Source organism: Cottoperca gobio, chromosome 21 (assembly GCF_900634415.1).
Source record: "Cottoperca gobio chromosome 21, fCotGob3.1, whole genome shotgun sequence".
Classification (NCBI taxonomy): Eukaryota; Metazoa; Chordata; class Actinopteri; order Perciformes; family Bovichtidae; genus Cottoperca; species Cottoperca gobio.
In genome coordinates this window covers 17,802,371-17,826,019 of record NC_041375.1, presented here as the reverse complement: position 1 = coordinate 17,826,019, position 23,649 = coordinate 17,802,371, and the positions used below count along the sequence as shown (strand labels likewise).

Here is a 23,649-nt window from a genome sequence, read left to right as displayed (position 1 = left end):
AAAGATGCTTCTTTTTTTTGAGGATTGTAGCAGATTTACTGCAGGGACAGTGAAAGAGAGGACACACCTATTCATCAATCATAAATTAAATGAAAACTGTAAATGAAAGGTTAACTTAATCACTTTACAAACAATCATTTAAAGTGACCAGTTCTTTTGGCCGAAACACCTGAATCCTGCATGTGCCCTTCTCAAATCAGCATCACTTAACAGATTTCATTATAATTGTCCCTTCTCTGCTACAGTCAATGTCAGCTGTGTCTTTTAATTCTCTAATCAGTGGTCGGCAGGACCGCTATCACCATCCCCATGCAGCTTCCCACTCAATACAGACATCCCAAAACACACACAGACTGGTTTTGTCAAATGTTTTATTGAGTGTAGACATCTGGGCTACTGTAAAACATGCATTATCTGCAGAAGGGGGAGAAGAGCAGGTGGCATTGTCCCCACTGTCAGCTGTGTCAGTGCTGGCACCAGTGATGGAGATTAATGAGGTATCTGGAGAGTAATATGCTCCTTCAAATGCTGCTACAATTTGGAGTGGGGGCCGATCCTGATCTTAAATAGCAAAGCTGTCAGAGTTTACTGAACCTGTGCTTTGGATCAGAGGGGGGATTTGATCCTACAGAAAGTGAGAGTGTGGCAGTGGGTATCAGGCCAAACACAAGCACAGTGAGTTATGTAAACAAACAGATTGTTCTTGTGTCACTTTTTTCTTTTGTTGATTTGATGTGTTGAACTTGAAAAAGATGACGTCTCCATCTTCGACAACATAGTTTCTTCACTGTTGTCTGTATTTTCCTGCTGCCTGTAAGATTACAAAGAAAAAAACCAATTAACAATAGAGAACATAATAACAGTGTACATTGTAAAAAATAACAGTTCAGGATTAGTATCCAATCTATTTTATTCCCTAAAATAACTTTACTCAAATTAATTGCAAATGTCATATCTCCCCCCCCCCCTCTCTCTCTCTCTCACTCACTCACTCACTCACTCACACACACACACACACACACACACACACACACACACACACACACACACACACACACACACACACACACACACACGTTTTGTTCAAGGGGGGCCTGAATTCCCACTGAGTGAATAATCCTCTCTTCTGCCCATTTCAGTTTCATGTGCACAAGCACAAAATGTTAATAAGTCTTTGATTACAGCACTATCAAACTTCTCAAGGAAACAAAATAAGTTCTAACATTTCTTTTGTATACAGTAAGTGTTTGTTCTCCTTCCCGGCAAACTCAAAAATAATTGACTTGAAGTGCTAATACGGACAGGTTTATGCATTCTGGTTCTGCACAGCGCACAATTAATTAGAAGAATCAATGTCCCTTTAAAGGCTCAGGAGACCATTTAATCCAAGCTCAATACCACCAGAAACATGGAGAGGGAGACAGGGAAAAAAATCAATGGCTATCTGTGATTCCTGAGTATGTATTAAACCAGACACGTCTAACTGGTTCATTTGCACTTGAAAGCAGCCATCTGGAGCAGCAAGCTTGGCTTAAGCAGATATGATTACTAATAATGTGATATCCCCGTACACTGGCCCTATTCAGACAGCCTATTCCCACAACTGGCATTAAATAGCACAGACTTTAATGCCACAGTCAGAAACGCTCCATGTTCTTATGAGGCCCAGAAAAGGATTAGTAAGAGAGCATGCAGTAAGGACCTAACACTCAGATCTGAACCTCAGATAACAATGGTGGAACTCCCCAGAGACCCACACGTTTCGCCCTCTGTTTGCAGCTTATGATGGGTGTGGACAATAAACTGCCGCTGCATTAAATTCTAAATACTTATTTAAATCTCCTTACTATTCAAGCCTTTTTTTTTTTGTTGTTTTCACAGTGCCTCGTCTCCACACTGGTCCCCACTGCAGGTCCCTGTGTGTCACCATAATTACATTAGTTGAGTCTGTAAGTGGGCACATGGAGTTGATGGGGGTGATAGTGGGATTGTAACAGCATGGCTTACAGCTGCTGCTCACAAATGTCACACATAACAAGGTTTAAGTCACTTCTGCTTTCATTTAATCAACTGAGAATTCAATTTTTAAATGTGTCTGTACAGAAAATAAACTATTAAAAAAAAAGAGCATCTTTGATATGAAAGGCCTCCGACAGCGTTGATTAACGGATTATTAACTCTGTACCTTCAATTACCAAATTACAGTTTTACAAAATGAAATGAAATGAATGCCAAACCTCAAAACAACATTTGTAGAAGGAAGAAACATTTTGCAAAGTACCTTCTGCCCAGTTATTGTCTTCACATATTCAACATGAAATGCGTTATTACATTTGACTGGAGTGTGCACATGAACACAGCACAGCGCATTAAAAAAGGTTAAGAAAAACAAACACAGGCCAACATAAAAATAAGATATGCAAGTCACATTTCTGCGCTACCCATCCATGAAACAGTCCTTATTTGAGGAATTTCACACTTTATTTAACTTGCCGCTTTCTATCACTGTCACATGCCTACGGTGGCTTGGGGATTTGGCAACAGAGAGCTCTAAGCTAACAGCGCACTCTATAGATCTGATAAATGCCCGGTGAGGTAACGAAGTGCTGCCTCCGAGCGACTGTGCTGAGCCACGAGCAAGAGCTGCCATCAGCCAGTTAAGACACATTGTGATAAAGATATGCACAGCTGGAGCAGAATGGCAGTGTTTAGAGCCAGAATCAGTTGGCTTGTCAGGAGTGGTGCTGGAGTGTGTGCAGTAATTTCTTCCCCTGAGTAAAGGTGAAGAGCAGTTTGCAGTAGGAGCTGTGTGGTGACTGTCAGCTCCACTGATCACAGGAGACTTCCCCTCATCTCCTCTGGTACCCTGACTGCTCACCTTGACAGTGTTCTCGCTGCCTTCCTCTTTAAAATCCCGGAATTTCATTACTTCCGCCATAATGAAGCCCTTCTCAAAGTCTGTGTGGATCTTCCCCGCAGCCTGTGGAGCCTTAGTTCCTTTCTGTCACAAGGAAGGAAAAGAGAGGACAAATGAATTGTTTTGGAGAAGATGGATTACAGCATGCGAGCGACATTGTGTTTGATAGAGTGATACTGTGGCGAGCATCACTCGGGGGTGTTTTCAGTCGGGGGTATTCTTGCCTCAGCCCTGATTTCTGGATAGCTTTCCACTCGGCTGTGCCCTGCTCGGGCAGCCTGGACACCGATAAGGACCCAGCACTGCTATCAATGCCTTCTGATTCCCATTCCATGTTGGTATTGATTTCTGTCCAAGCAATCTCAACTCATTGTGGGTCTCTGCTATGCTCTCTAGTCATGACAGCAAGAAGACCCAGTGTTGCAGTGAGAGGCCAGGGTGGTATAGGCCTCACTGCATTATGCCTGACTATTTTTGGTTTGACTTTGGTAAGTCAAATTCATTTCAAACCTTCAAATAATATGTTACTGTAGTAGATGCAGGGCTACTGTGAAGATGTTTTTTTTAATGTATTTAAATTTAATTTAAATAATGATTTTATCCTCAAAACCTATATTTAGAGCTGCCCCTAAAGTTAAATCAATTTACAAAACACAAAAACAAGAATTGAATAGGTTTTATAAATTCTTTGTACCTTGAATCCTCTTTAAAACTCTTTAAGACACAACCGGTGACTGATGAAATGTGCAATTTATATGCACTGAAATAATGCAAGGCGTAAATGACAAATGACCCAAATAAGTGACGTGGCTGCTGTGTATCATTATGACTCCTGCCTGTCGACCTGCTCGCTCTCTCTCTGCTCTGCAGCTCTGTGCTCAAGAACTGTTGAGCAGTTTTAATTATGTATATAATCAGGTTGGGGTCAACATATTTCATGCCAAAAGAATGATGCGTATTTAATGACTCTAATACATTACCATCTCTTTGCAATCTCATTGACAGAGTGCTTGTGAGTTTAACTTCCATTAATCAGCATCAAGGTTTGTCTATCTGGAGAAAAATAGATTAAGGGAAGGATTTTTTTCATACGGAGCATTACAAGAGATCCACATTGTCCTAGTTAAGAGCTATGCAGAGCAGGCTGATAGATAATGGTCACCTCGAGGCTGCCTAATAAAGCATGTTAAAGGACTTAGGAACACGACATTACTGAGTGTAGTTTTTACAATGCAAGATGTATCGGCTTAATATAGTTACTCACTGATGCTTACCTGACTAAATGCCCCTCACACACAATCAAGGCTGGCTGTAATCATTTATGGCAACGAGGACAAGCGTGTTTTTGAGGATGCCTTTGAAGTGTGTGAACTTTTTTTGTATATAGTGAGGACATCAGTCATGCTGAGACGAGTGTGCGCCTAAACCCGGTGATGTCATCTCACTAAAATGTAATGTGTCCTGTGTAAAAAAAAAGAAAGAGTGAGCTCACCTTTCCCTCTGGCATCTACACAGTCTGAGAGGACTGTTTACAGACTTGTGTGGACATGTTTCATGTAGTTTGAAATTAATACACCTAATATTATTATTATTGAAGGTGACATTTAGTTACATGGACGTTTGATATTCATGTGAAGTGCAGCACTAAACTAATTGTCTGATCCAGTCAGTGGCAAAAGAATACACACAATGATTGTAGTAGTAAAATGTGCATTTCTGATCAAAATGTGGTTATTTGTGTAAAGTATCAGCATGGGGCATCCTTTCTCTCGTTTTCTCTTTTAAGTATGAGTGACTGAGTCTGTACTTTCTTACATTTTGTGAACATAACACCAAAATATCAGATGCTGTGTTGGCTTTTTGTATTTCCAGTGCATATTCTGACCGTAAACCTGAAACAGTTTGGAGTCATGGGCACATTTGACAACATAGAGAATCTGTTATTTGCATTTTGACCGTCTAACACCACAAGACTGGAGACGTCCTCCTTTGAGATAACTGGTTAAGCCATAAATACAGTTTAACACACATCAAAGGGATTTATAGGGCGAAAAAAACAACATTTTTGACCTGTGCTCATATTGCAGCTAGTGTTGTTCCGCCGTGTTCTCCTCGAATTTGAGGTTCCTGCGTACATTAATCTATATTGGGCTTCAGGAAAATGAAATGAAATAATTTAGCATGCATGTTGTAGCGGTGAATCGTTGGCAACACACACAAGATCAGTGCCTGGATGCTATTTCACTTCTTATGCCATTTATTTCAGTTGGTACTAAAATCAGCACAGCTAAGCTAAAACATTTGAAAAATGCCATTTAAAGAACATCATGAAATGTTTGTGTATGTGCTTAAATTGGTGAGATAATTATGTATATTTTATTGATTGTGTAAGTTTAACAGGTTTATTTTATCATTGAATATAAATTGAAATATCTTGTTATCCATTACTGCTTCCAAATAAACATCATTTGTAGCCTAGTCAACAAAAACAACAACAAAAAACAATTTCCTGATTATTTTCCATTCAAACGTGAAAACGGAAGAAGCTCACATTCAGGGAACAAAGCCTTGCTGACAAGTTCTTTGAATCGATGTCATTGTGGAAAATTGCAATGCTTTTGAAAATGGTCGTCAAAGTTCTGTTTACGGAATTGAAATGAAAAAGTTTGAATTAAATTTGAAGTCCATTGAAATATCGGATGTGGTGGAAGAATAGATTTGATTAAATATGACAGAATTAAACCCAAATCTTTAGTTTTTTGAAAAGGTTTATCTAAAACGGGTTCAATATAAACCACCTACATGAACTCAGAACTCTTGACCAGGAAAAATCCTTTTTTTATATCTGCTCTCAATCATTGTATTTTCTCAAGAATTCTTACACAATACCAGCACGCAAAGCCAACATCTGTATTGATGTAAATCCTGCGATCCCATTGCACAAAGCTCTTGGCGGGCCGGGCTCAGTAAACTGAGACACACAGGGAGGAGGAGCCCCCTGCAAGGCCCACAAACAGTCGGATGAAAAGCGACATCAATTTTGGCACAGACAACCTCCGTCACACAGATTAGGCAGGCACAATGCACAGGCTCCTTATCTCCAGCGGCAGGAGGAGGGCAGGCAGATCTGCACAGGATGGAAACATTCTCATGGACGTAATGGGCAAAATCAATTGTTGCCCTCCTCAATCAATGTAGCCCCCACTTTCACTGTTCAGCAGCTCACCAGTAATTGAAGTTATCCTTGGCCTGTAATGACTAGCTAAAGCACAACCATGACAAAGTTGAAAGTGTGTGATATCAGTGAGGGTGCCAGCAGGGTGGAACGTGGGACACTGTGTGTATTCGTTTGTGTGTATGTGTGCGTGTATCACCCTCACGCTCATATGTATGTGCACAGCAGGCAGCTGGCTCTTGCCCGAATGGTCCATGCACGGACCTCATCTGGTCCAGCAGTGAAGAAGTACTCCAGCAGCAGAGCTGCGTAGCCTGCCTTGATGATCAGGGCACTGGTGGAGAGAAATTCCAGTTTAAATGGAGGGGTCTGAACTGTTTAAGTAATATTTATTGCCACCGATGCCTAGACAAAGTTCACTTCAGTGGCAAGGCCCCATTCATTCCAGTATAAACTCATTAAGTGAATAAGATGGGTCACTTCGTTTCACATAAGACATTCAACTCTCCAATGGTTTCTTTGATTAATTAGAAAGCTTGTAGACTCATTTAGCATTTTTAAGAATTCAACCCGGTGCCTCATTCTGCACCAAGAGAAAAAAAAAACCTCCGCTGTCACAATTTTTCTCTCCATAGAGGTTTTCACACGAGAACAATAAACCCAAAATGCCCAAGTAATAATTATACCTACAGATGACAGATGACAGTTAAAAACTTAATTTAGAGGAAAACCCTTTGACTGAGTTGTTCAGTAAGAAGAGGGATCCTTTGCTTTATAATGGTAATTACTCTGCCATTTATTATTCTATCAGCACATGCAATTAAAGGAGTGCATGGAGGACACAGCTGATAATAAAGTGTGGGGAGACTGAATGCTAATTAACCTCTGCGTCTTGTGCTCTGTGCAATGCTTCTGCTGCTCCTCTTCACTCTTGTCCTGTAGCTGGCTCTCCAGGCTGCCGATGAAGAGGATGACCAAGGCTCCGGGGTCACGACTGTCCACCCAATCCTTTTCACCAACCCGGTAAAAAATCAGCAGCCAAAAAACCAGTTGGAGGATTTGATATCCATGAAAGTATTTGTTATCCGCTGGTGTACGCATATTTATGAGAGCAGCAGAAGATACGAGTGTTTGCCGGAGACTGCACCACAAATGTGACATTTCTTTCAGACAGTTTGACTTCCAACTAAACATTTTGACTTGACATGTGCTCATACAAAAGAGCATTGATCCACAGATTTAAAAAAAAAAAGTCACTTCTTTACAAGCCCTGAATTTAAAATAAGTACAGAAAAATATACTTTAAGTATAACATTATACTCATTATGCAGGACGGACCCTTAAATGTGCATTCAAAAAATATTTCAGCCTGTTTTAAATTAGCTTTCTGAAGAAACAAGTGTTTCTAGTTGAAACAAGACACAACAAGATCAATGCATATTTGAAAAAATGAAAAATTAGTTTGTATTGAAAACAGATTGGACTATTCTGCCTTCACTGGTGTATAATAAATAAGATTTAAAGGACTTCAAGAGAAATTAAATGGACTTGTAAGAGGACAATGTATCATCTTTTAGAAGCTGATCATATATTTTGTATGAAAAATAACATCGAAGTAACTGTAGCTGTAAAATAAATGTAGTCCAACATTTCACACTTGGAGGAGAAATATAAAGTACCTCAGAATTGTACTTAAGGACTGTAAATAGTACATGTACTTAGTTACTTTCCACACACTAAGCTTTTGCATAAAGTTTGACTATAAACAGACAAATAGAGTTTATCTAAACATGCACCAGAGAGTCAGGAAGGAGTAGAAAACCTGACCGCTAAGTGTCTCCTTACTCATAAATGTCTTTGTCTTTCTCTTTACCACCTGAGCTTTTTTCTTTTTTTTCTGTTCCAGTCCAGCAGGACACCTGACAATGCATGACAAAGATATCCTCACACTTAATGGTAACTCTCGGTCAGAACAATACAAGGGGGTTAGGGCAATTATGAGATTAGCCCCACAAGCTTTCAGGCTGGGATTGTCCAGGTCTCAAAGAACAGCATCACACAAATCCATTTTCACACGGAGGCCCAGACAGAGCTTCTAGGCTGGATTGATTCTAAGGGGTCCCTGTCATTATCTGTAATCCTAGTTTCCTGTTTAAAGCCCATAAGAATCAAAGACTGGGAGGGACCCGAACACCTCAATACCACATCTATTCCAATAACAATGTCACCGCTTTATCACCTACAGCACCATATCACTGCTCCTACCTAATGATTATCAATATACAATATATGACAGGGTAACGGGCGCAGGCAGAGGACAGTTTTGCTTTGATTGGATGTTTTTCCCAACAAGATAGAATAACACTACAGGGTAAATTTGAAATGCCTCATATGTCACTTTGTCTGTTCGGATGCACATCTATTAGGAGCCGTAACCTAATATTTCCCTTTCGGTTCGATGTGGAGCTGACGTTTGACTGCCACGGCAATGAGGTATTCTCCAATGTCTCACCAATAAAGGACAGAAAAATAAAACACAGTCAAAGCCCGAAAAGCTGAAGACAGGAGATGGCGGGCGCTCCAAGAGGGGAAAAAAAATCCAATCTGAGATAATAACAGCTGTAGTTTGTCACTTTTAGCAGCACAGCTGTCTATTTGGTGGCACGTTATTTGCATTCCTCAGGTATTGCGTACTCTACAGGCGGCTGAATAATGATTCACAAATCACTCTCTCCACACCAGTCAAGGGCTGTGATCCTTTGAATAGACCATTGTACCTGAGACTGTAATTGGTGAAGACTTGACAGAGCTGAGCCAAGCCAGCCAAGTAACAAAGAGGCTCTTGGTAGAAGGCTGAGGGATGATTTTAATAATGTGAAGCTGAGACGGAGAACGTGAGCTGCAAATGAGCACGGGGGTCTCTGGGTCCTTGCACTGAGTGACACAGGACCAGACAAACACCTTGCCACAGGAACACGAAACTCCCCCTTCCCTCAACTCCAGAAACAAAGCACTGTCAATTAAGAGCTTTGATGCTTCGTCAACATGGCTCCCAAAACAGATTCTGTCAACTTCCCCGCTGTCTACTCATGCCACTTTGCAATTTGTATTTTTGTCCTTTCCAATTATTTGTGTGAAATTGTATAAGGATGTGTAAATTGGGGAAATGTTTATGTAAAACATGCTGAAGATTTTCTATCTTTCAGTCATTCATGAAATTCAAAATCATAAACGTCTCTAGTGTAAATCTGTATTCCAGAGTGTTGACGCGAATCATCTTTTCTATGCACCAAGAACTGTTTACAGTTAAGTCTGCTCAATGGCATAGTATCAGTATCCTCTCTCTTTTTTGTTATTGTTGTCAATTTTTTATTAGGATAAACAGCCTGAGGGGGGGGGGGGGGGGGAGTGGGGGGGTCCCCTAACACACAATACAAAACTAAAAAACAAAACAAAGACATTAAAGTAATACTAACAGACAAAAAACAGAACAACTACAAACAATTCAACAGACACACGATCAGAAATAAGAGTACGGTGAACAAATGTTTGCCTGGCAAAAAATATAGAATAAAAAGATATAGAGTAGCCTGTACAGTGTAGACTATGGTGAGTAGAGCACAGCATCATCTGAAACGTGTACAATGTTCTGCTTAAGATCCACATCTTTTCAGAGAGAAATTACAATCTTCTATGTGAATTTCCATAATAGAAATAATACGTACAATATTTGTTATGTAAAAGGGTTTTACAGGACTACGCTACACTAAAAGAAAATCCTGTGTGTGTGTGTGTGTGTGTGTGTGTGTGTGTGTGTGTGTGTGTGTGTGTGTGTGTGTGTGTGTGTGTGTGTGTGTGTGTGTCTTGTCAGTCTCCCATTATTCCGTAGCACTGAGTGTCATCTCTCACTGCTCGGTTAATAGAAAGATTCAGCACTTTCTGGTCTTGATATCCCTCTCTGAACAAATGATGCCTGAAATTTTTATTCTTTTTATAATGGAATTCCAATGGCCTTTGCTGCAAATCAAGTGGAAATTTTTGCATATCAAGTGGGAAAAATTAAATGTTAACCACGTTTTAATGTGATTAAGGGTGACAGGGACATTATTTCTGCTAATCATTCACCAGCTTGAAGGCTCAAACAAAGCTGAGGAACAAGCCATGTTTGTGCTTTTCCTGCTGCTCTCGATTCAAGGAGGAAAATAGTTCTATAATTATACTTTCACAAATCTAAAACAAGATATGCATTTGTTAATTTTTTCGGTTTATGATAAAACGAAACAAGGCAACATGAATAAATACCTATTTATCTACAGTACACCTAGAAAAATATGTCGTGTTATTTCATTCTACGCTTTAGATTTGATGCCTGCTGTATTTACAATACATCCCATTTAAAGCACAATATATTGTGAAATGAGAGAAGAAAATAACAAACAATTGGAGCTTCCACAACAGGCTGGCTCTGAATGGAGATGTCCCACAGGGGGCCACCCTTTGGGGCTAGTCTATTTGTCTTTTTGTGTGGGAATCCTGAGGGGGGGATAATTCCTGTGTTTCCTCGTGCCTGGGGCTTCCCTGGGCTTTGTCAGAGCTTTGATCTGCTTAAATGGCTCAGGAGGGGAAAACAATGGGAGTTTCTAAAGTACAGGGGCAGCTACCTGAGACAATAACCTGGGCCTGCGTCTGACATACATTCATACAGGCTGGCTTTATTAGGAGTGCTTAGCTAGTTAAGCCTGTAAAAGGTGGGCCATCACCTCCAGTTTGAGTGCTCCTTTCAGATGCAATTAAATGCTGACAGACCTGAAGAGTAATCCACTACCTGCATCCACCACAGCTTCATCACTGACACACCCAACCTGTGTCAGTGGGGAAGGGATCGGCAAATGGCATCTGGGCAGGCGGGCTTAAATAACTTAGAAACACTGGCCAGGTGTTACTGCAATGACACCTCAGCACACAGGACCGAGACCAAGGTATTACTGAGCCGTTTCACGAATCTTAGCAGCTGCTGGGTTGCATGCCAGGCACAGACTTATCAAGTATAAACCCGGGGACTCTGTTTCGCTGGTCCCCGGTCGTAGGGACGAGCATCCCAGAGGGTTAGGATGCTGCGACACATAGCGCATACTAACCCCCTCCTCTTTCCTTCCTCTGAGAAGGGAGACAGATATGAGAGGTATGAGCTCATGGTGGCTTTTGAGGCTGGGAAGTCGGGGGGGGGGGGGGCACAGTGGGAAACTTTTCATCCTCCCAGTGGTAAGCTTGTGAGAGACAAGAGTGCAGACGCTCTCTGCTCCCTGTGGCCATGGCCGGATGGAAAGGCATTGCACATCATTTTCTGAGAAGGAAGGAGATCTGACACACATGCGCACGCACACACACACACACACACACACACACACACACACACACACACACACACACACACACACACACACACACACACACACACACACACACACACACACACACTATCTTCAATATTGTGAACTTCTTTCAGCCTTCAAAGCAATCACAGGCTGGAGGAAACAGAACCCAGCGCAGGCACAATGGGAGCAGCTTTAATTAAGAGCATCAACGCACATCATATCTCAAACAAACCTCGAGGGTATGCTGGTAACAAGCTTTTTTTGAACAACTTTTTCTTTGATAACTACACCCATTATTTTTTTTAAAGACACATTTTGTGACTTTAAATGTTTTCACATGATAGATAAAACCCTAAAGACAACATCTCCCCCGGTTTTGTGTTTACGATGGTTTTTGAGAAGACATTATCAAAGCTCTGGTACATTATACATCACTCAAAATAATTCTCTATATGGGGTATCCATGCTGTCATTCATGGCAGTTGACTCGGCGAGAGAAAATATGGGGGCTGGGGTAGAGTAGGGGGAGTCATCAAAATGTGACAAGAGCAAGCAAAGTGTAGCGCCGAAGAACACCACATGGATTTCTCCATCTCTTCTTTTTTTTCTCCCGGATGACAACTTAATGTCTACCACATGCAATATTTATTCTCATCGTGTGTCAGACTGTCTAGCTGTCCTAGGGAGTACAAAGAATGCCACTTATTACAATAAAAGCAGAAGGAAGGTAATCAAGGACATATGTAACATCAGCCAATCATGTCCCCTTCCGAACCAGCATCTTTTTTTCCCTCACTTATTCATAACAGTTCTACAATAATCCTGATAATAAGCGTTTAGGAGCTGTATGTGGCAACACTAAATTCATTTATTTGTCTCATTAGAGCTGCCAAGGCTGCAGGCAACTCACTGTGGCATGTGTGTTCGGGCTTAACCTTATCGCAAAGATAATAAAAAGCACAGCTCGACAAAGCCAAAGCTATCAAAATGTATCATTAGACAGACTTGAAACTCGTAGACATTTTCTTTTTATGTCTGCAACACCAAACTTTGGCTTTGCAGGGGAACTATTCCTAGGGCGCCTTCAGAAGAAAGCAAAGCGGGGATGTTGTGCTGCTACAGAGGTGTCTACATATATTATGAACTGCAAGAGACTCACGCAGCATTAGCTTCCTTGGGCTTTGGCCTGATAAATAAGGGAGAAGTGACAATCTGTATTTGATTATGGAGAGTAAAAGGATTTTTTGCACGGTCATTAAAGAACAAACAAGAATAGAAAATGTCTCTTTTATTCTCAAGTTTAGGGTCTCATTAGTTACAACAACAGCGCTGTGTCTTCGCCACCAGGACACAACAAAGACAACGAGGTGACATGTGACATGTCAACAGTGTCCTTTCATTACCTGGACTAGGGTCAGTCAATAACCACGCTAACTGGACCGACAGGACTTTATTAGGACCATCTGTTTCAGTTTTACTACACAGCCTCTCCTGTTGTTTTCTCTCACTGAAAGTTAGCTAAAGGCATCCATTAGGACTGACTGTGGGCAGTAGGGTACACATCTTACCATGGGAAAGTGTTTCCCACACTGGATGAGGAGAGAGTGGACGGCTGTGCACAAAATAAAAGAGCAAGTGATCATATATCTCCCTCGTGGCTTTGAAAAGGGAACTCTAACTCCCCAGATAGTAGTTCCTAAAAACTTGGCTGGAGCCAGTGGTTTTGCACTCAATAAAGTTTCAGTTGTGTTTATGAGAATTATGGTTTGGAGTAGCTGAAGCGGACTGCAGTGACTTTCAGTGAGTCATCCACCCCCATCCCAGTCTCTGAATCTTGACGTGTCCTCAGAAATGACTGGATGTTTGTCAAAAAGGATCACATGAAAAGAAAATGCATGTTTAACTTATTACTGGGCTTCTTCAAAACCAAAAATTGCATATAAAAAAATACAAGTCAATTGTAAAACTGAGCAGATGAAGGATGTATTTACCACATGATGTGTTTGGAGAAGGCTTGTGGGGAGACAGGTATGAGCTAATTGACATGCTGCAGCGCCGGTCAGGGCTTCCTTTACTTTAATTGTCAAAGCTCCTCCTACAGGCCAACTAGAGTATCAGTCTCAGCAAAGACGTTTTCTTCTCCTTCTTTAACTGCGGTTGGATTTCTTTTAATTTAGCACCAAAGATGTTACCTCATGTTTTCAGTACATTAGTCCCTGCAGTGCCATTTCACCAGAGGATTAGGATTATGCTGATGTTATACTTTATTTCTATTATTGTAAAGAAAAAGAAAAGATACCTGTAGAAATGTGTCAGAAATATATAGTTTCATTCTTTAAACAAAGGATAAATATTTTCCTGAAACCGCTGGGTTTATACAACCCTTAAACATCCCTTCAAGAGTACACAGTGCATATGTTGGGGACTATTTTCAGCCGCGGATTGATACACATTTTGTCTGTTAGTGAGTGTTTACGACAGCAGGGTGGTTTATGTGGGATCGACTCAAAAATAAACTACAGAGCCCATGTTTGTTGTAATAAAAGAAACTGCCACACAGTGCAACGCTGTAGCTTTATTATGTTTTTAATAGTTAATAAAAATGTTGCTTTATGGACCATTTTGGTCTTTTCATGAGTTTTTGTGACAATAAGAAAAATATAGAACACCGTCAACCATATCCTTTAACTGATAATAGGTAAAGTAGACAGGGGTTGAGTCAGTCGGTGTCTTTGTTAATGGTACCTTCACATGACATTTTGCTGAGATCAAACGGGACAAGGACTTGTTTAACACAAGTCTCCTGAAGTGCTGAGACACTTATTGTTGTCCAGACACAAGCTGTCAAACATGGCTGATGAAAGCACAAGCATGGCATAAGATTTTCTGGATGACAAAATGCCAGACAAATATGTGGGGAATTAATTGTGAAAGATCAATTCATGCTTTTGTGGCAGAAGAAAAAAAAAAGATGATTAAAAAGGCTGACTGGAAGAGCAGCTGTGGTATGTAAGTAGTTCAGTTGTGGTTTCCAAAACATAAAGACAGAGGTACCTAATGTAACACACATTTAGAAGTAAATAATGTTCAAAGAGAATATTACATATAGTGCACAGACACCCAGACACCCAGACACAGACACAGACACAACACACACACACACACACACACACACACACACACACACACACACACACACACACACACACACACACACACACACACACACACACACACACACAGACACACACACAAAGCAGCAATGGTGAACCCTCATTGTAGCGGCACTCCCGCTCGCTAGTTTCCTTAAAGGTCAACTCATCTACTTAAGAGGCATCAATTTACTTTAATGCACATTGTCCAAAAGAAGAAAAAAAGAAATGAAAAAAATGAAAAGAAAGAAAAACATCTCAGCATATCTGGAGTATTCTCAACTGTGCTTTTTTGTACCATTACAAAATGTGACTGCTCTTAGTTCTCTGAGGAAGATTGAATAACTATCTGATATCAAACCCTATTAAAACAAATAAAGACTGATAAAGATGGCGAGGCCACCAACTTGTAAAATAAACAATAACTTAACTGACAAGTGAAAACACACTAACACTGGGAAGACTGCAGCCACCACATCATCAACAGTGCTCTAATGACCCTCTCTAACACACAAACTACGGTATGTGGCACAGAGGAAAAGTCTTCTCGGCAGCTCACTGACGCCGAGGAAAGAGGAGAAAGCCTCTTGATAGACTCTTGTAGATGCCATTCCCTATCACGCAATGCCTCTCAGTCATAAACACATGACAAATGCAGCCTTAATCATTTTTTACGAGCGGGGATGTGCAGGGGGCAGTGCATGGTTAGAGGGGAGAGGGGAGCGGTGAGCAGCAGGCGGCCCCCTCTGCACAGAGGAGAGGGCTGTGTGGTAAAGTCTCCTCTGGAACATCACTCGGCCAGCGATCCTTTGATCTCCACACCGCAATTACGCCAGCATCCAAATGAGCATGGAGTCGCCTCTGAAACAAACTTCAAACATGCACATGTACGCATTCTCATACACATACACTGTATAGGATTGGAGCCATGTGCTCCTCTCAACAGTAAATGATGTACTGTCTCCAGCAGAGAACCTGGGGATGAAAGGAGGCCTTGCTCCTCGTCTGATCCCTCCTTTAATGATGGCTTGCTAAAGCTAATACTGTGTATTCTTGTCTAAACAAGGGCAGCTTGGTATGTGGTTTCCGTACTCCAAACAGGATGATCTTGGCTAACAATGGACTGATTTTGGAGGCTCAAACGGTTTGATAAAAAGATAAAACGGCTGTAATCTCCCATGTGAGACAAAAGCTATACGACAATAATCAATTGTGTATCTCCACAACCTGCAATTGAATGTCTGTAATAAGGAAATCGATTAACTTACATACAGTAAACTCATAAAATAATGTTCGGTGGAGCATGCTGCTATAATGGATAGCATTAACCTAAAGCCCGATTGGCAGCATGTACTGAACAAAACACCTAGAATATAAAACCGTACTTGAAAAAAACTGAACCTGTGAAACGACCTGAATGGATGTCCTGAGAAACACAGATGAAATTGGCTTATTTGCCTCATTCTAGGATTCACCCTCTTTTCCTCCTCACATTAAAGCTGAGATTGCAATTTGTCTTGCTGTTTGCTTTGAATAGTCCTTAACCGTATCATCATCTCAACTGTGCTGGTGGAAAAACACGGGAGCATGGCGACAGCCAAATGGCAGTCTGGCGTCTCTGCTGCAGACTAGCTGCCATTAGGGCTGAGAGCAGCATTTATTGTACAATTAGGGCCAGCTAGATCTACCTGTAATCATCTCCATACAGGTGTGAGCTCCTCTCTGGACAGGGGAAGTGACTCATCACTTGTCAAACATCGACACTTTGATGTCAGCATTGTTCATCGTGGTGCCCTCAGGACACCTGAGCACTAATGTTTGGCTGTTTAAAAAACTCTAAGATTTATTGTGTTTCACACAGTTGAAACACACACACACGCACACGCATGCCATGAATCATTTGATTTACGACTTCTCTTCCCCTCCTTCTGTCTGACACTCATACTTCTGTGTCAGGAACATTCTCACCAACACAGGTAAACAACTTCCCTTGTAAAACAATGCTGCCAAGCAAAACACTAAAAATACATTTGGTAAGAACTGACACCACAAGCCTAGAGGGCAATTGGAAAAGTGCGATAACAATCCACAAGTTGGTGTTATTGACAAAACGGCTTTAGTGCGGAAAAGTAGCCCTTTCAGATATAATGGCTGTCTAACACCAGCCTTCTAGATCTGCTCTTACTGTGGACAATTGACAACATTACTATAAAAAGTGTTTTTGACAGAACAGAGCTGGAAACACAGCAAAGAAGTTTATTGATTGCATTAAATGTCATCCTCAGTAAGTTCACAATGTGAATAGTGTTGCACCTGCAAAGTGAAAAAGTGCAAATCACTGTATATTAGCATTACAAGCTTTTTTTTCATCAGCTGTGCATCAAGAAAGTCTCAGTTGTGATCCGTGGGAATTCCAGGACTGTTAAGTGATACTTTCTGAAACATGTGCAACAACATGTGACAACCAACTATAATATTCAAAGAGTGTTACCCTTATGATTTATTGGCTCTCTCCAGATGACATTAATTACTTGTTTAGCTTTGAATGTACACGTTTGTTTATTTTTCGTTATTTAAAGCCTTCCATATGATATGTCAAATCTTGATGGAAAATGGGGACCATATGCTAGTATACGCTTAATGAAGTGCAGGGTCTGGTGGGGGTTTGCAGAGCTGGATGTTGTGTTAGAACACACTTAGTGCCACCTCCAGGCAGATCCTCTCTCAAAGATATGACCGTTTCTGTCAGCAGGAGACCGCAGTCAGTGGATCAGCGAGGTCAACTCACACACACACACTTCTCACACGCCAGCTCTTGCATACTCAGACGCATGCGCACACACTTTTTATAGTTGAAATGCTAATTCAAAGTTAGTAGAAATCAATGTAACTTCGTACATAAGTAGACCTAAAGCTCTTTGGTGATGATTAATGAGCGCAATGAGTCGGCTCCTGCCTTTCTTCGAAGCACTTTTTCCTGATGTAAGTCTTTCTCAGAGAGGTTAACGAGGTAAATCCTCGGTTTGGATGTCAAAAACAAGTATTTGTTCAACACTTCGATCTGTGCAGAGACAGACAGAGCAAGTACTGAGAATCCAAACTTTCCAAAGTAGCCTTTGAGGACAGCACAGACAGAGATAAGTGAAGCCAAATCAAATTAGGGTCTGGTGTATAGGCGCTGTGGGGAGCAACTTTAAAGCCTCGAAATTTAGATCAGCACGGCCAGATGTCATTAGCTTGCACAAAAGTAATGTCAAATTACAACCCACAAAAGATAAACATAATATTAACTTGTGATTTGCACAATAGATGAACAAAAAAACGAAAAACATAAGAGGAGGAAACAGCAGTTTTATTTATTTTTTGGTCGGATGAAAAGAATAGCAAGATAAATCACATTAATAAATTTGACTGCAACATCAAAGGCTTACCTCCTTGTCGTTCCAATCGTGATAGTAGCGGACGTGTTTCTTTTCATCCATTACCCAGCTCTTGATTTTGCACATAACGTCCTGTTTGGGGTTAAAAGAGAATGAACAAGCAGCCATTAAAGGAGATGAAAAAGAATATAAACCCAGCAGGGTATGGGGTAATTATTTCCTAAATGCATGGCATCCTGATGCCAAAATGAACAATAGCTGTGCTCGCATTCAGGCAGGAGTGGCCTGGCTTTGACAGGGATGGCATGCACGAGACCCCCTTCCCTCCTTTAAATCATGACAAAATGCCTTCTGGGGTGTCTCGCTTAGAGTCACAGTTTTGAACATCAATATTCCATCGGGACTGTTTAATGAAAAGGATAGAGAGAGGAGACTAAATTGGAAAGAGCGGGGAACTAATTGGAACTTGGTTAGTTAGGTGTGAATTATTAGTCCTTCCTCAGGCACTTTGCAGAGTGTAGTCATACTGAATAAGCACTAGTGAGATACAGAACTAATTATTCACTGTTTCTTCTGGAGAAAATATTGAGCATTTCCAGCTATGTATGCCACATTCATTACTGAAGTACTTGTGGGCTGAGACCACAGGCAAGACTGGGTCTTGACAGGATCTGGAAGCGGAAAAGGGTGGGAAAATGGGAGGGAGGTAGTTATAAAATTTGTAATAAAGAAATTGAGCCTATTATTGTTGATCCAGCCCCACAGAAATTAGCGGAACACATTCTTTTTGTTCCTGTCAACTTGACCTCCCCCTTCATATAAAAACTCCCCCACCCCCTGCAACACTCCCCCTACCTCCTTTTCCCTCCCCAAACCCTTGCAGCACTTCACAATCATACTCCCTTTTGAAAGAACTGAGGAAAAAATCCTGCCAGAGCCTCAATTACACAATGGCAGAAAAAGCTCCACACACTGACCCCCAGCCAGCTGCATTCACTCTCTGCACATCTCTCTCCACAGGAATTCTAAAGGCCTTTTAGTCAGGCAGCCAGAGTGCAGCCAGCGGGAGAGAGCGCAGGAAGAGCTGCATACACTCCGCCCGCGCCGTCCCAAGTCTTCACAGAGAGATTAATCATCTGTGAAATGGAAACAGCAAACGGCCAGTGACACAGGCTGAACCCGCTCCAGGTTTCCCTCATCAGCTCGCAGCCACCGTGCAGCGCTCCTCTAACAGGCAGGTGTTAATAAAAGGCATATAGGTCCCACAGGGGTCAAACACATATGCCTGCCACCATGAAGCGCCGCTGGTGGGCCGGCTTCTTATTATTGTTTTGTAAGGATAGGGATTTTGAGGATTCACACGGACAAAGGCAATGAAACATTGTTCTTGTAAACACAGCACACGCAAAATGGATTTAAATCTTTATAACAATGCATATATATGAGCCCTGCGCTACTGCATGCATATAAATTTAGCTGAAACTCACAATGAAATATTCAGTGACTTTTTCATCCAGACAACAAATTCTAACCATTATATAATATTTTACAATAAATTCAAAATTTCTGATTTGGTTGTTTTTGCCTTACAAAATCCTATTTTCTTGAACAGCACAGCAGTAAGTTGCAGAGCTCCAGCAGTAGGTGTATGAAAACTAAAACCAATAAAACTTGAAAGATCTTTTTCATTATTTTGCCCCCTTACCAATCAGGTAAAACAGCTTTAATTTGTATATTTTTTAGTTTACAATATTAATCATCCAATTGTGTGTTTTTCCTTCCCAAATGTCCTGTTTCAGCAGGAAGTACATTAATATTGCATGCACTATACGGCATAATTCTATACTAATATATGCAGTAGTAAGTAGTAAGGTATATTTTTACACTTTGTATCGTAGTAACAATATACAGGAAATTGATTACACTGCCTACATTTATTATTTTGCAGCATAGAGATTTGTGTGGTTTTATCATAATAACTCCATAATTTCATATTATTTAAAAAAAAAATTCATATAGCAAATCACTAGTTATTACTATAAACATATAAAAATGTGAAAAAGCATGTTTAAAATATTTTATTTAGGAGTTTTAGGACAGGTTTAATGTAAACTATTGTGTCCATTGAACCAGCTCTATAAATGTGAATGGTGCACCATCCTGCATCATATTGTGACAGTAAGCAGATATCTAAATGGTAACATTATTCTGTGAATCCACTACAAGCAGGATAAAAGCAGATCATGAAAATAAAGACCTGTAGAGCTTATAGGAAACTGAAATTAGATCTTATTTCAAAAGGTCTTGCAAATTACTCAGTAAATAGGAAAATCTATGGAAGTAATCATCATCTACACAGAATTTCCCATTTATTTCTTAGCATACTGAGGCTTTACAGAAGAAAGTACAAACCCTATTGTTTCATTTAAACTGTAACATTTTTTTAGACGTACTCTTAATGCACTTGTTATGCATATAGATGCTTACATAAACATGTAAACGTGTCTGTGCACAGCTGAGCGTGTGAAATGCCAGACGCAGCCTGTGAGACAATTACGCAATCCCTCCCATCTAAAAGCTTGCTGCATCCTTTGATAAGCACCATTCTTTGCCATCTAAAGAGGTTTTCTATAGATTTCACTTGCCGACGTGTGCACAACCTTTGACAAGTAATGTATCATTTTTATTCATTGCCTAAAATTGTTAGCAATTATGTGCGTAAGCGGCCACCTGCCTAGCCTGAATGGCTCCTGTCTGTGTGGCTACAGGGGTGTGGGGAAGTGCTGTTGGCTCGTAAGGGGGGGGGGGGGGTTTAGTCTGAGGGGAACCAACCAAACGCGGTGCCTCTGCAGCAGGTGAAAAATCCCCTCTCGTTAGTGTAATGAGTGGTCAGAGCCTCGGTGTGTCGGGGCCTGAAATTGGGCATGCCGCTCCAAGTGAAAGGCCAGATACCCTCGCGTGCTAGCCCATCCCATCTTGCTCCGAGGATAGAAGGGCATCATGAGACATTTACAACTAAATCATTGCTAAAATCGACAGCTCAGCCTCATTACCTTAACAATATGACAATATGACAATCTGAATGCGTGTGCATCCACATACATTTTGATCTGACATCAGGGATGTGGTATTTTTTTTCTGATCTTACCCTGCATTTGGCCCTGCACCTTGCCGCATACAACTGTGGAATCCGCTGTCAAAGAATATTCTAAACATTTACGGTATTCATAGCGAGGTATTGGTATATGTGTCACCCACTGTATGGCCTTATACAATTTCCCTGAGCTGCTGTAGGTGTATAAGCACGGGCAAGAGCTGTGCCATGATTTGAGTATTACTTAAGATGAAAAAAGCTGTGTGGAAACACTTTCATTAGCCATTGCTGTGACCCGGGGTCAGCAGCTGAATAAGTAACTCTCTATTAATGATTTCTACAGCAGAAAACCCCTGACCCCTGATCACTTTCAATCTCAGAAAGGGAAAAGAATGGGGCAGGGGGAGGGGTGAGACCTATGGGAGGGAGATTAAAAAAAAACATACTTTTTTTTTTGGTCATGTGTGTGGGAGGGTTATTATTTGTGTCGTGCTGTGAGGGGGCGCAAAGGGCCTGCTGGGACATTGACTCACGTATTCTGGTTTGAGTTTCTTGTCACCGCCTCTAATGGCCGTCTTCTCCAGCTTGTCAATAATAGGGCCGATCATCTCCTCATCCTTCAGCCTCAGCTCCTCGTGGATGATCTCCATATCCCTCACTGGGTCCACTGTTCCCTCAACATGGATGATATCCTTATCCTCAAAAGCACCTGCAGCGATAGGACACAAACACACAGAGAGAGTATTAGTATAGAATTATTTATTTTTTAAGCAGCAACAATAACACATATAATACAAGCTACAGAATCACAGCTACAGAATCAATGACATTGACTTCTTGAGATCGAATGTGAAACAGTGATTTGATTTTGCCTCAAAAAATCATTAGCTGTTTGCAGAGAATATGGGGGAAAAATAAACATCTACATGAAAAAAAAAGCCCAGTGGGAGTCACAGGAAAGTCATAACAAATACAATAAAATACTCTTTCTTTTCAGTGGAAAAGTGTCAGAACTGTAAGAAACCAGCTTACAGTGTCAAAATTAGTTCCACTAAAATTGGCTTTGAGTGCAGCAAAACATGCTTGTGTGTCAATCCACATGAAGTGGAGTGTATGGTCATGCATTGTGTACCCTCTGTCTTTTAGCAATTGAGTAAAAAAGAAAAAATATGAGAAATAAACAAAAGTGAGTGTGATTTAAGAGAAAAATGTCAACATTCATAGGTGATAGATGACAGTCTTCCCTAATCATTTGCGTCTTAGCCGTCTTGGCTGTGCTGGTGATTAGGTAATGAGGCTCTGAAGCAGACCATTTAGCCAGCAGTGGCTCTCAGGACTCCTGATTCTCCAGCAGAGGGAGGGGGAGAGGGAGGGAGGGGGTGAAGGAGGAGGAGGGGGCAAACGGGGGGGGGGGGGGGGGGGTACATCTGTCACATGAGAGTGACAGCCTTCAACATTACCAGAGGAAACTGTAGTGTATTTACAACCCATACATTTGTTGAACTGTTTGTTTTAAAATACCATTCCTTATAAAATAATGATTAGCACCTCAGTGGTGGAGGAAGTCTGCAGATCTTTTAGTTTAGTAAAAGTAGCAACACTGCAATATAAAAATAATCAATTACAAGTCCTTCACTGAAAATGTCATGAAATGAAGCTTCACTTAAACGCACAATATGCAATGTTTTGCCACTATGGGTCTCTTACTCAAAACAATTTAAGATCTAGATGTCCGATGACTAAAATTCTTCATTGGAGTAAAATATATAGTTAAAAACGACAAAGATCTCAAAAGTGAAATGTGGTTTGAAATTGGATAAAAAGCCAATTGATGACAGCTTCTGGAAGATAACAACGCTGACCTTCATTCAAACGATGTCTGTTTCTAGTTTGGACAGCTGTTAGAAACATTTGATATAATGTAAGTACACAACTCAACAAAATATGTAACCAGATCTCGTTGTTTTTAGACATTTTAATGCTGGAAATGTTACACTTCTAAGTAAAGGTTTGTAAGCATTATTAGCTAAATGTATTTGGAGTAAATAATTTAGAAAGATGGCGCTTGTGCCTGTAATACTATTACATATCATATTACTATTAATATTACATTATTATCGCTGATGTAGACAAGTATGTTGCATAGTACTATTGTAGCTTGAACTATTGTATATGTTGGGTAATTCAATTAACAACAGTGCATCATATTTTAAAAGCTAAAGTTAAACTTCAAAGTGTGAAACACCATCAAATAAATGTAGTGGAGAACAAAGTATATTTTCCCTCTGAACTGTTAGTAATGTACAAGTACCTCAAACTTGTATTCAAATAGATATTTTATACCACTGGAGAACCCTCATGCTACATTTACATGGTACTTTTATAAGTCTAGTATATTTCTATTTGGAATATGGCTTCACACGTATTGTAAATCAATCAACAGTGACTCGTGAAGTTCGGCATAATGGGAATGCCACCTCATTCAACAGGGAAGTGGATGTCAGGTGAATGAGGACTTGGCTTTAAGTATTGCCATGTTGAGCGGCACTATGTTTG

At 40.7% G+C, this 23,649-nt stretch overlaps 1 protein-coding gene across 4 annotated transcripts in view; it reads right to left on the bottom strand.

Moving 5' to 3' along the window:
- Positions 1-369: 369 nt before the first annotated feature.
- The window catches only part of LOC115026333 (obg-like ATPase 1), a 43,777-nt gene continuing 20,497 nt past the window's right edge, over positions 370-23,649 (bottom strand). For 3 of the 4 annotated variants that reach the window (XM_029459117.1, XM_029459118.1, XM_029459119.1), the window contains 4 exons: positions 21,627-21,802; positions 18,051-18,131; positions 2,879-3,001; positions 370-811 (listed from right to left, as the gene is read on the bottom strand). In XM_029459117.1, the coding sequence (XP_029314977.1) occupies positions 785-811; positions 2,879-3,001; positions 18,051-18,131; positions 21,627-21,802 (407 nt within the window). In that variant the 3' untranslated portion in view covers positions 370-784. Of the gene's footprint in view, positions 812-2,878; positions 3,002-6,297; positions 6,427-18,050; positions 18,132-21,626; positions 21,803-23,649 lie in introns of all 4 variants that reach the window. The other variant, XR_003834287.1, reaches the window with a different exon arrangement.